The 14,328-nt window shown below is 36.6% G+C and overlaps 1 protein-coding gene across 50 annotated transcripts in view; it reads right to left on the minus strand.

The window, feature by feature from the left end:
• Window positions 1-1,135: 1,135 nt before the first annotated feature.
• Window positions 1,136-14,328, minus strand: part of C2CD5 (C2 calcium dependent domain containing 5) — an 88,840-nt gene continuing 75,647 nt past the window's right edge. For 18 of the 50 annotated variants that reach the window (XM_070619284.1, XM_070619276.1, XM_070619278.1 and 15 more), the window contains 5 exons: window positions 7,460-7,510; window positions 6,465-6,566; window positions 4,971-5,161; window positions 3,917-4,063; window positions 1,136-2,444 (listed from right to left, as the gene is read on the minus strand). In XM_070619284.1, the coding sequence (XP_070475385.1) occupies window positions 2,313-2,444; window positions 3,917-4,063; window positions 4,971-5,161; window positions 6,465-6,566; window positions 7,460-7,510 (623 nt within the window). In that variant the 3' untranslated portion in view covers window positions 1,136-2,312. The remainder of the gene's footprint in view (window positions 2,445-3,916; window positions 4,064-4,970; window positions 5,162-6,464; window positions 6,567-7,459; window positions 7,511-14,328) is intronic. The other 32 variants (XM_070619297.1, XM_070619283.1, XM_070619289.1 and 29 more) reach the window with 4 other exon arrangements.

Below are 14,328 nucleotides of genomic sequence, written 5' to 3' on the forward strand. Positions count from 1 at the left end.
TCTGAGAGAATCCACACATAGGGGAACAGCAGCAGCTCTTGGGGCAACAGAGGGTGACACTGGTTTTTCTGGAAGAAGCCAGTCTTGACATGGGCTGATTGTGTTTCAAATGCAGCCCGCAGGAACAAATGGCCCGTGTGAGCAGACAGCCAGCAAGCCTGAGTGGTTAAAGAAACTCCAGCTTTTCTGGAAGTCAGCCTGGGCCACTGTTGAGTATACAACTGTTCGTACCAAAATGAAGATAGTGCCACCTGGCTAGTTTTAATTAGTAATAATGTATACGCACAGAATATGGCACAAAACACGTACTCAGTGAGTGATACAGTTATATAATTATTCCCCTGCCTAGATAGGACTCTGAAACATACTAGGCAATCACAAAATAGCTGTTGGATGGATGAATAGACGAACGGATGGATGGATGGACGGACGGATGAATAAAACTATGAACAAATAGTCAATTCCAGTGAACTATCTATTTTCCCTGGACAGAGCTTAAACATCCTTTCCTCTGGAAAGCTACCTTCATCCCAGGCTACAAGCATTTTCTCACTTAATAGTAGAGGTTTTAGAGCCAGATTGCCTGTGCTTGAATTTCCACTCGACTACTCCCTGTACCTTTGGGCAAATCGCATAAACTCTCTACTCAGCTTCCTCAACTATAAAATGGGGCTTTACAATAGTACCTATCTCACAGGGTTTCTGTACAGATTAAAAGGGTTAGCACAAAAATATATTTATTAGACTGCCTGGCACATAGTAAGCATTCAATAAACATTAGCAATTGTTCTAATACTATATACCACATTTTACAAATTATTTACTTGTGTAGCCATTGAAAATAAGCTCCATGAGAGCAGGAACTTAGGCATGTTCTGTTCACTGCCTATAACTGTGCCCTGGCATTCAATAAATGGTTGTTGAATGAATACCTACCTACCAAAATGCCACAATTACATATAAATATGTATCTTTTTTTTTTCCTCAAAATTAAGACAGGGCCTTGCAAACAGTAGCTACACCACAGACATTTGTTGACTGAAGGAATGAATGGAGATGAACAGATGGAAAGTGATTTCAGACTACAGAGAGTACCACATCGAGGAGGCAAAAAAGCGATTTAGGTACATTCCACTTCATCTTTATAAACTTTTTATTTAAAAAATAAAATTATAAACAAAATACAGAAAAATATTGACACCTGTGATAACAAGGAAATGACTCCTAATCTTTAGAGCAGTTTGTTATCGTGGAAGAGCAAAACCATGAGTTTTATAAAGAAATTTTATTGTGCAAAGGAGGAATGTACTTTTCAAGGTTCATTTATAACAGGTATTTGGCATTGACCAAAAAAGTATTTCTAAGTATACATTCATCATTTTGTAGCATATTTACATTCAAGTTACGTTTTCAAATTCTATGCCAAATACAGTCTAACTCACCTTCAAAAATCCCTAAGATATTACTAGAATTCTGCTTATTTGATGGGAGTGCAGTATGATTTTATTAGAAAATAATTTTATATTCCTACCAGATCACTTATATTTTAACTACTTCAACAAAATTCACTGACCTTTTCTTCCCAGCTGAAGTCAAGCCTCTTCTAGACAATGAAACACTAACTGAAGTTTGGCCAGTAACAAAGTTACACGGTAATTTTTTTCTTGCCTCCTTAGAGACATTATTAAAACTTTGAACAGAGGGACACTGGCTCTGATAAATTACTTTTCCGTTTACAGTAGTTAGGACATATTACAGATATAAACTGCAGAATTTTCACTTCTTTTGCTGAACCACTTTCCCTTCCAGTTGTTACCAAATTCCTCATCAAAAGAAAACACGTTTGAAAACCCACATACTCTTCTGAAAACTTTTCTCCATTTTCCCCACACATTCCTCAAATCAGATTATTTATTTATTAACAATTTGTGAATTTCTTGCTTGGTTTGTCTAAATTACACTAGGGTAGCTATCCTAATTTGCTGATAATCTTACCATTTCATCTTTTAAATTAGGATGTTATTAAAATCAACATAAATTACAAATAGCTTCCATCTTTGCTATGGTTCTCTGAGAAATTTATCTGACCTTATTGCAGGGTCGAGATTCCATGGGGCCTGACTGTCTAGGCTTGGCAAAGAAAACATCAAGATTCGAAAATTCTATGCCTCCAAGAGATTCCAGACAAATCAAATCCACCCATAATTCTTTCTTAATTATCTCCAATAAAGCTCATTTTTCTAGTAAGAAAATTAATGACAAAACCATGGAGACAGATGGATTTCATTTAGCTGAGCTCTTTCTCATTTTCTTCAGGTCGTAACTTCTCCTCCGGTACACGCTGGCTGGCAGTTGGCAGCGGGCTGCTGCGTTGACACCACTTCTAACTCAGATTCACGAGCAAAGACCACTGCATCACCACTTACGTTTATCAGACACTGTGCCTATAAGAACGACAGGACATGTTCCGTCACAAACTCAACAATATGCTCGTATTCTTCTGTTAGACTAGGTGCGGTCCTGTATAGCCGTAAAAGCACAGGCTTATAAGTCATTAGAGAAAAGATAGACAAACCAATAGAAACAATGAGCAAAGGATTAGAAGGTAATTCATAGGAAAGAAAACTCAAAAAACCATTAATACAGTTGTTTAATTTCGTAAAGGAATCTTTAACAATTTTAAGTAAGTTATTATGTTAACAAAACTGATAAAAGAAATGTATCCTAAAATTTAACCTAAGCAACACTCCTTTGCCCCCATTAACAGAATTATATTAATTAGAAATAAACAGTGTGGTCCCATCATGGCACTTGGAACTGGAGAGCATCACAGTCCAAACTAGAGAGCATCTAACTCTCCTCGTCAGCCATCACTGCACAGTCAAGCATGGCTTAACCACGGGCACACGTTCTGAGAAATGTTTTGTTAGGTGACTTCACCATTGTGCAAACATTACAGAGTGTACTGAAGAGGAACAAAATTTGCCACCCCAAAATGTGTCTCCTTAACATGAGGATTATTTTAGGCTGATTATTTTTAAGTAACAAAAGACTCACAAAGTTTTTCTTGTTACCTCCCCCTTAACTGCCTAAAAGAATTCAGATTAAAAAAAGTCTGTCTCAAGAAGTGAGCTATCACCTTAGCATACCAAGAACTAGATGGTACACAGGGAGGAACCTAGAGAAGCCTGTTTGTTGGGGCTCCCCTCTGTGTTCTTCTGTTTCTGTGTGGTCAAACACTTGTTTTCCCAAAGTCTGCTCCTTTTCATCTTCTGTGAATTGCCTTCCTTCCCTTTGAAGTCCTTGACTCTCCCCACTCCCAACATCTTTTGTCTTTAGAGAGGATGATATGTAAAGTGAGAGCTTCAGCCATTTTTGGAGAGTAACTCAGGTTTCCTGGGTTTCTCCCATGTACATATGTTATCAAACTTTTGTTGGTTTCCTCTTGTTAATCTGTCTCATGTCAATTTAATGCTTAGATGAGCCAGAAGAAACTAGAAGGGAAAAGGAAAATTTCTTCCTTTCCTACAGTACTTACACAAACTAGATGGTATAGCCTACTAAACACCTGGGCCTTATGGTACTAATCTTATGGGACCACTGTCACATACGTGGTCCGTCACTGCCCGAAAAGTTGTTGTGTGACGTATGACTGTATTCCAAAGACCCACCAAGAAGATGGTGGAAACAGTAACTTCCAGAGGCATTTAAGAATAATAACTAGTCACCTGGGATGTAAAAACAGCATCTGACCTATGTATGACCATGGTTATTAATAAATTCATTAACATGTTTTAAGAATCTAGAATCAAAGACCTCTGAAGAGTAATTCTCTTTTGGGAAGGAGGGTGGAGGTGGAAAGAGCACGGGAGAAATTCAAAGCCTCCCCCACCAGAGATTTTTAACTACATCTCACCTGGTTTTTATTTGGATTCTCCATGAAGACACACTGCTTCATTATGTAGGAGACAACAGCATTCCCTCCTAACGCAGCGACATGAGCTCGCACCATTGCAAACACTTCAGCAATGAAAGCATGGAGAAACCCACTGACTCCTCCCTCCTAAACAGTAATGCACAAGAAAATCAAACTATGCACATGTGCACATGAATGTAGATAACATGTCAAAGAATATGTATTAAAACAGCTTAAATGGTCTTAATATAATGGATGATAATTTTAATTTCCTTCATAACGGAGATTTGCTGAATGAATGAACAAACCAACCAAGCTTTACTGAGCAGGTATCTATGATACAGATTACTATCCTTACTCTACAGATGATGAAATTGAAGCTCAGAGAATCTGTAATACGCCCATGACTAGCTATGATCACAGAGCTAGTAAATAAACGGCAGGGGAAGAATTCAAATTGTTCCTCCATCTTCACCGTCTCCCTCTATCAAATTGTTCCCATCATCATTCAGATAAACTGATGGGAAATATAAACAATGAAACTTCTCTGTATCCACATCTGCCATTCTGAACCATGTTCCAGTCACATTTGGTTCACTGTTTTTCAGAGGGAGAAAATGATAGAGCTAAATTACATAAACTATCCTCATAGACATCTATCTATAATATAGTCCCTTACTGTTTATAAATGTAAACTTTTAAAAATTGCTATTTAAATATATCTCAGGCAAATAACTACTGAGAAAACAAAGCTGTTCTTTCAGGGCTATTTGAAACCTCGAATCAAACGTAAATAAATCTGTTTTATTTACCATACGATAAGGATGTGGAATTTCTAATAATAAATGGGTTTAAACCCAACATAATTCTTGTGATAATACTAGCTACTATATCAAATTTGATAAGTGTAATCTAGAATCAATCCAGATTACTGAAAAAAATTGCGTGTTACTTTTAGTAAAAACTAACAATTTGAAACCTGTTTGGTTTTGTTACTAATATCTTCAATCAGAGAAAATTCACAAAAACAATGAAATAACATGTATAAAATTACCTCACGAAGAGAAGTGGTTTCCCGAATAAAAAACATGTTGATTATCCCAAGATATTTAGTTATTTTTGCTCCCGGAATGAAAGAAAGAGGTGTCATCTTAACCACCCCAACTGTAGAATTTGCACAAGGTGCGGCAGAACGATTCCGGAAATTTCCTTCACCCATTGGACTTGTTTTTTCAACTGTCACAGCTAAAATCAGAGAAAGAGAGAAAAGCCTCAAGATCAGACGTGGATAACTCAGTTACTCCCTAAGGTTTCCAAAGAAGTGGTGACAACATTCAGCTCTCTGTGAGGCTAAGCCATGTCACGAAAGAAAAGAAATGCTCATGCACCGCATGCAATTAAAAAGAGAGAAAGAAAAACAGAAGAGGAGATGCTGGTATGGAAGTCTTTTGGAAGAAAAATGGCATTCCTGCAAAAGAAAATGTTGATGCCGTGTAGCCACACACACAATGATCGTTACAAAGTGAAGACAAAGAAAAAGCGGTACAGCATTCAAAATTATCTGCTGGAGGAACAAATTATTACAAAGAGAGTGTGAAAGTTGTTACATTTCCCAGTGCAGTTTTTTCCATCTTTTTCAGAAGACTTCATCATTGTCAACTTGTAGATAAACCTTATGTTAACTAGTTACAATAGGTTCCTTTCCCAAACCTTTTTGATCAAACTCATAATTTTAAAAACTTAACAAATGATCCTGGCTGTCTAAAAGTTGTTTATAAAATAACATAAATAATAATAGCTACTGCTTGTCAAAGAACTACTATAAGCCAGAATATATATATCTAATTCTTACAACAACGCAGCAACATAGGTATTATCATCCCCATTTTGCACATGAGGAAACTGAGGGGCAGAGAAGTTAAATAACTTGCCCAAGGTCACACAGCTGTTAAAATGGCACTTCTAGGATTCAAAACCAGATCTGGCTGGTTCCATATCCTGTGAGTCTTTCCTCTAAAACATAGCTCTTTCCCTTTTAATATACTGTAAACTCTTTCACTCAAATACGTTTACCTCAAAGTCTACCAAAACACATGGAGTATAAAGAACATATAAGTAATGATCCTGATTCTAGCCGTGAGATAAGAGTTAAGCACTTTCTCTCTGGAAATCTCTCGTTTTCTTAGCCTTCTGGTATCACTCTCAGGAAACTGACATGCCATATACTACATGTACCTTGGGTCCTGGAAGTCTCTTCAACAAGATAGCTCATAATTTCCTTCCATTAGAAGGACATAATATCTATTTATATACTTTTAAGAATACCTTCACAAAAAGTAAAATTTTAGAACACAATTCTACCGTTAAAATGAACAAATCTAAAGGCCCTTCAGTAACTTTTGCTAAGTGACCATTAGAGTCTGCAGCTTTCACACTCCAATACATGGCTGATTGGCAATGTTATTACTGGGAGTAAGGTCTAGCCTTCCCCACTGGGAAATCAGGGATACGCTTCTCAGATCATAACGTGGTAGAAACATCCGCCTACTTGTCTTAATTGATCCGCGCCTTATGGTCTGAGCTTTCAGTTTAATGAGCTCTATCCAGCTGCTGCATCTGTCTGCAAAGGAACTGTAATCAACTGACGTTGCTGAAAACACAGACAGAAAACAAAAGAAAAAACAAAGAAAAAATATGGATGACGTCTCTTACTCGTCATAACACTCCTTTTGATGATGTAATTTAACTGTAACTTAGAAAAAGAATGGTCCTTTTCAAGTCAGGTAAGAGAGATAGTAAAGAGTCAAGCTTTAGACACTGATTTGTCCAAAACCAGGTTCTCAGTTAGTGGCTGAGCGCTTTTGGTGATGTCACAGTGGTGTGCTCTCTGACAGGGAATCAAAGTGGGGTCTAATGGAAATAGTGAAAGGACCATACACTGTATTTTAACCAACTTTATTTCCCATTCTTTTTACTTTAGAATGTTTTAGCTGCTTATATTTCAGGACTTTAATTTACAATCCAAACTTTGTGAATAATTCCCTTCCCTAGTTTTACCCTAAAATCAAAAATAAAAATAATGCGAATCAAATGTGGAAGAACATATGAAAAAAAAAACCACCAGTTGACTTATCTTTTTTAAAATACCTTCTTTCTACCATCAGTAACAGGAAAGCCAAAGGGTCCTTTTTTTCAATGTTCTGTTTCCATGCCAGACTGGCACCAAAGCTTCTGATAATATGGAGATGGGGAGGTGGGGGGTGAGCCTCATAAGTTTTCCTTTTAAAAAGAACTTTTACTACTACTAAGCTGAAAAAATAAAGAGCTAAATTTTATTTTTAGAAACTTTGAAACTATTAAAATCCTAAAAAATTTGAATATTACTTTAATAAATATTTTTAAGACACATTCTAACTACAATAAAGCCACAGTTTGGTGTCTATTCCACTGTCCAGTGCATTTCTCCAATGTCTGTATGTTTATGCACCACCACACTAGAATTTCACACCTTTGGTGACTATTTGCTTAATGAGACAAACTCACCTCTCTGTGCAGCTGGTATACCTGAGTTAGAACTTGCACTCTCCAGGTGTTCTAATAAGACAATATGAACAACATTAGCTTGGATGCTAAGGACAAGCCAGTATCTCTTCTTTGCTGTTTGTTAATACTCTCTATAACCCAGATGAACAGACGGAAATCTTTACAGCTTCATTATAAAAGCAAACCAAACAGAAGTATTTAGGTTTCAAATGCAGTTTCTATCGAAATACAACAACTAGCTCGGTTAACAAATACCATGCCAAGGAAGACTACTTGTTACTCTAACACAAAGAGAGTTTCAGAAACTTTACAGACACGAGAAAATAAACACAGGAACAATTGTTAGTAGGATGAAAGCAGGATGTGGGAAAACTGAACAGAGAAAAGGGTCAATGTATTGGGAAGAAAATCTGAAATGAAACACGGAAGGGCAATACTTGTGGGGAGAAGAGCCAGTGAGATTAAAAATTAGACAAGGCAATGACCTGTGTCTCAGAGATGAACACAAGCTGCTTACTAACTGTACCCTCCCTCACCACCAACCTCTTCATTCAAGGACTTCACTACCAACAGCTCCCTCTGGTGGTATCAAGACTTTATGGAACTAAAAAGCAACTGCTCTCCACAGAAATAACCAGGAATCCCAACTAGAATCACTCCCTCTCCAGCAACCTCATCAAAGCAGCATCCAGAATTTTCCCTGTATTTTATATTTTTATTATAGATACCTGAGGTATTGTACAAATTTAAACAGTACTATAAAAAAATTTCATAATCTATTTCTAATGCTCAGGCTCTACCCACACAAGCATATTTGAATGTTTGTTTCAAAGAATTTTTTAACTGAAGGAATAGTTACCAAGTTAGAAACAACTCATAAAAAACACTGAGAATAACTTGAGTCAGCCAGTTTTCTAAAAAATTTATCAACTAAGTAAATATATATTTTTGTCTGCCTAATGTGTTGATCTTTCGGTAATAGTCTTAAATGAATAAAAATTATACTTTTCAAAAATAAAATTTGTACAGAACGTTTCTGCTACTTGGGTACAATGGAAGTATGTCCCACACCCCCTCCCCATTTTTATAAAGCAAGTGACCATAAGCCAACACTGGAGAGCGTACAATGGTTAATATTCCTCTTACATACACAGAGTTGTTGAATAAAAAGGGATCACTAGGTAGGGTCCATAAAATGTAAGGGTACCATGCTGTGGACATGCCCTGACCATCATGCCCTCACACTGTACATTTAGATGGGAGAGTCTTCCTAATTCAGGATCCTGAGGGGCACTGGAAGCCTAAAAGGAGATAGAACCTACAGGAAGAAGACCAAAAGAGAACCGACATTCCAAGGTTTACCAGATCTCTAGCAACCTCAGCACCGAAAGAGACCCAGTGCAGAAGCTGGGAGAGCAAATGGCCTACCCTAGGCTTACAAATCCCAGGAGGGTCCCAGGGCTCTCCTGAGCAGTATTAGGCTTGGTGAGTACAGACTTATAGAAAATACAGTCAGCATTAGGAATTCTGTAAAGATTTAAAAAATGCAGGGATAGAAGGGAAAAGCTAAAAAAAAAAGTGAAAATTACTAAAATGAAATTATCTTCTACACTTCCATATTACCTAGATAACATGGAATTCCCCAGTAGCAGCTGTATATAATGGCGAATGCCCACAAAAAGAGCTGAAATATGTAGAAAGAATCTGCTCCCATGTATAAATATATCAAGTGAAAAAACAAAGGTACACAATGATCCACAAAATATTTGTATTTTGCTTGTTTGTTGTTTTTTATGGGTTTTTTTGGTGAAGAAGATTGGCCCTGAGCTAACATCTGCGCCAGTCTTCCTCTATTTTTTATGTGGGACACCTGCCACAGCATGGCTTGATGAGTGGTGTAGGTCCACACCTGTGATCTGAATCCACAAACCCAGGCCACCAAAGCAGAGTGTGTGAACTTGGCCACTACACCACCAGGTCAGCTCCAAATATCTGTGTTTTTTTAAAAAAAAAAAAAGGCTAAACAGACTATCTTTGCAGAGTAGACAATAAGCTGTTAAAAATAGCTCTTTCTTGGGAAGGGAAATGAAGGGAGCTTTATTTTGGACTATTCGATTTTTTTTGTAAGATTTGAATTTTTCATAATGTACATTTATTACTTTTCCCGAAAAATTTTACAAAGGGTGGAGCACAGAGGGGAAAAAGTGAGGGAAAATGTTTATCCCCTGCCCTCAAATATGCATGTATTGGAATTAAAATCCGAAAAAACCAAGTTTTTAAATTGGAGACATATTTAAGAGAAAGTTGAAGGGAGAAGATTTTTTACCTCACTTAAGGAGACCAGGGTCATCTTCTAACATGCCTGCTATAATCTCAACTTTCCTCTCAGAGAAAAGGCCCAAGATGAGCTGGTCCTGGCAGCAGATGAGCATCGGCACCTCATACTCGTCTGAATACCTCAACCATCTAACGACCTCCGACTGTCAGCTCCTTCTGATTACTGTCTGGCTTCCCAGGTAATAGGCTTTTCAAAAGAGAAGGTACTACAGATACAAGCCGTCTAGCTCACTGACAAATTAGTAATTCCAGTTAAAAAGAAATAAACAAATGCAAACACAATCTCTAAGCCAATACTGAAAAAAAGACAACCTATTTCATACTCGAGGCAAAAAGCTCATTGAAAGTCTTTCGGGCTTCGTTGAGGAGCTAACGCTCAGTGTGGGCCATTTGCGTATCTATGTGGAAGAGTTCAAACACTTCTTATGGTAGGTCCCCATTCGGACTGCAAAGTATCTAGACCAAGCCACACAGCAGCCCACTCCTCTGACGATCCCCTTTCCCACTGAACACAGGAAAAACACGATTGTGCTTTTTTAAGTCACCAGTAAGTGATAACCCTGTTATCCCCAAACAAAGAACCCTAGAAAGTGAGCGAGGCAAACAGAATATGCAGTTTATTCTCTTAGTATATTCTAGCAATACTTAACAAGTCCTAGTGGTGTGGGGAGATGGACTAACCTAGGTTAAAGTCAGTTTGGTGGCAATGAGCATATTGATGACAAACAGAAAAAAAATGTGGCAAGGATTCTTCCTCCCTCAATTATACATGCTCCTACGCTTCTAAAGTTTGAGACCTCTCCATTCTCCTAAATCATTTGTCATAACCAATGACAAAGGTATTATCAAGCTATGAGAAAGTTCTACACTGACCACTAACTCTTCTGACAACTTATTCACTGTGTAGCATTAGCATTTACAGATAATCTTTGCTCTGAACACAGTCATGCGACACATAATGACATTTCGGTCAATGATGGACTGCATATATGATGGTGGTCCTCTAAGATTAGTACCATACAGCCTAGGTGTGTAGAAGGTTCTACCATTTAGGTTTGTGTAAGCACACTCTAGGATGTTCACACAACGAAGAAATCGCCCAACAAAGCATTTCTCAGAATGTATCCCCATTATTAAGCAACGCATGACTGTAAATAAAAAATATTTGAGACAATCTTATTTGGTCATCTTAAGAAAATTACTAAAACTAAAAAAATTCCTGCAAATTCTGAAAAGATTCTCTGGTAGATTAAAATACAATATTATAGTTAAAAATAATTAAGGCATAGATAAAAGATATAAATAGCTTCAATTTGGATAGTCTACTAGGGGAAAAAATTCAACTATAATACACAGATAATATATACCTTAGATGACAAAGACAATTAGCTTCTCTATTTGGATCATTAAAGCTTCCAACTAAAGGTGTACAACCTCCTAAGCCGCTTGTCTCTCTTCTTCAATCCCTACCTGTGTTTCCCTGTCTGGTTCCAGGCAGCCACTCCTCCTCTCACTCCCATTCTTTCTATCTTCTCTTTCAAATCATCCCTGTTTTCTCCCAGTAACCCCATTCAATTTTCTTTGCTTTTTACTCCCTCTTCCTCTGACTCTGGATTTCACTGTCTCCAAGCTGCCTTGGAGAAGCGAGGATTCCTTATTCCTACTTCCCCATCAATTCTCTTTCCCTCCTTCCTTCCCATTTCTTGGATGAGTTTTTCAATCATTTCCCACTCTTCAGTTTCTGTTTTCCTCTCATTCTCCTTCCCCTTGGCATCTCCCTCCTTTCAGGACCTCCTAGTGTTTGTTGTGGCCGTCAATAACATGGAGAACTTTAGCATTTCTTATTGTCACTACCATTTGGCCATAGGACTAAATAAATATATTAAAACAAAAGAGAGAGAGAGAAAACAGACATGCAATGAACTGTTAATACACAAAGATATTTTTAGTCAGTATAAAGAATTATATATACTTGTAAGAATTCAGAATCATTAGTTGGCAGGAAAAAATAAAAACTAACTTTTGTAGTTTCTATAGATTTATATTTCTAATTGCTAGTTTAAAATTTGAGGCAAGTCACTGTAATTTAACAAGTTAAACTATCTTTTAAAATCAAATTTGGTTTAACAAAAAGTAACTCATATCACCTACAATAAAAATAAAGATAAAAAACTTCAAATGTAGATACCTAATTATGTACTACAATGCATTGAGGGGATAAGCCAATTTGTTTTCTTTTATACTGAAACCCAGAATTTGACCTACGCTTGTCACATCAGTCAGCAGCTGCTTAATGAAAAGAGTACTCCTGCCAGCCTACAGCTTACGCCATTGAACGTCAGGCTATCAGCCCAGCGTACAGCAAATGAAAGAGGAACAAGCTGGGTAAAAAAAACTTGTCTTCTATACAGTTTCATTCAACAGTATATAAAACTAAAATTGCCTTAACTAAGCCTTTTTAAAGCCTTAAATTCTCAGAATCTTAATGAAAACTATTATCCTATTATAGATTAGATTTATAAAGTATTTGATATATATTTATAAGGGTATATGATTGACACACCTTTGCCTAATATAAGTTCTTAAGCCCCACAATATGGTGTCTATTATCTCGAGATTTAGGTCTTTAGACATGTATCTAAAGTAATATACTAACCTTTTATAACAATTACATGCATAAAATCTATTTGGAAATTAACTACAGTCTATGAGAAAAATCACACTGATTTTCTTAATCAGATTATATTCACTCAGATTCCCTATTTTTACTATATTTGCTATATCTCTTTTGGTCTCTATTTTTTTTAAAGTCTCTTGAACACCACTTCAGAATAAAGTGGTAGATACTCAGAAAACTGAAGTGTAGACATTAATGATGAGGAAAAAGCATGGAAGTGCTACATAAAGTCTATTATAGCCACCTTTTTTCTCATAACACAGCCTCATATGAAAATAAGTAATTTATGTTGATGCCACATCACCTATGTTCCTCATAGTATTCATCAAAGAATTTTGATGACCTTCACATGATACTGTTCTTTAAGAAATCACTCAGGCTCAGCATCTTTTAATATTTCAAATCAGAAAAATTAAGCTAACTAGCAAGGTAACACCAAACCAACCATAAATTTGAGACATACATCAAACTATTTTGTTACCTTGAGAAACAAAACCAAATATAACAAAAGATGGAAGGAAAAAATTGAACGTGGATGGACAATTCAGGCCCAGGCTTACTCTACACAGTTAATTAGGATTCATGTAATTGAAGCATCTTTTCTTCATGTAATAGTCATTCATTTTCAATAACATGAAAAGATAAGGAAAGGTTTATCTACAAGTGAAAAGATGGAAGTATTAAACATACTGTGCATGGCTCTTGAAACCTCTCTGTCAACATGAAAGGAAATGAAAAATTTTAATAAATCATCCTGCTTGTCATAAGAACATTAAAAAGAATTTGAATTCAAAGTTTTCAGAATTAAAAAAAGAAAAGGGTCTATCAACTTAGCTAAGTGACCTAACAAAACTATAAAAACTATATATTTATTTACTTAGTATCAGTAGTTGACTTTTAAGCCTCTTGTGGTTGCATATAAGAAAGCAGAGAAGTTTTTTGAATATTTATTCCTAACACTCTTACCTTCCTCTCTCCTGTCTGTTGCCTCTAAAGTGCTAAGCTTAACTTTTTCCAAATATTTCTATTCTCTATTCACAGCCTCCCTTCATGTTACAATGCTTAATTACTACATTGATACTAAAACATTCTATTACTACATTCTTCAGACATTTTCAAACCCCATTCTATTGTCAAACCTTCTGAAACACTTTGAGATAACTTTTCATATATATTTAGTATAGCCCATGTCCTCCTGAAAAGACTTGAGGGAGCAAAGACAATAAATAAGCATGCAACATAAACAACAATTTACAAAACTATTTACGAAAAGGTACAGATCAACTGTTGAGTGTTTATGCAATAGTCAAGGAAAAGCACATGGGTTTTGTAGTTCAACACTGAGGATGAAAAGTTTCATATCTATTAATATTAGATGTGACGATGTTGATCGTTATGAAGATGATGGCAATGATGAGGATAAAGGCGGCATGATCTGATTCAGCGGTTTTCAAACTTTTTAAAATCCCTCCTTCCAACAAAATCACATGCTGGATAGAGACCAACAAGCAAAAGCACACTGAATCGAAGCTGCTCTAGCTCTGGGGCAGGGGCCCAAAGACCTGTCCTGGCACTTCCCCACCCTCCTCCGCTCCCTTCCCACCCTTCCTCCTAGAAGACCATGAGGCACCTCTGAAGAAACTCTATGGCTTGGAGGAGCAGAGTTCACAAATTATTGGTTTAACTGATTTGAAGCTATTGGGAAAATTTTATCAATTTAATTAACAGAAGCTCAGTATGTCTCAGGTATAATTTAGCTTTTATGTTTTTAATAACAGGAACATGTTAATAATTGAAGGACCATGAACTATAGAAACCCAAGGAACCAGAGAATTTTAAAGACCACAGAGAATCT

The sequence above is a fragment of the Equus przewalskii genome, chromosome 5, assembly GCF_037783145.1.
Source record: "Equus przewalskii isolate Varuska chromosome 5, EquPr2, whole genome shotgun sequence".
NCBI lineage: Eukaryota > Metazoa > Chordata > Mammalia > Perissodactyla > Equidae > Equus > Equus przewalskii.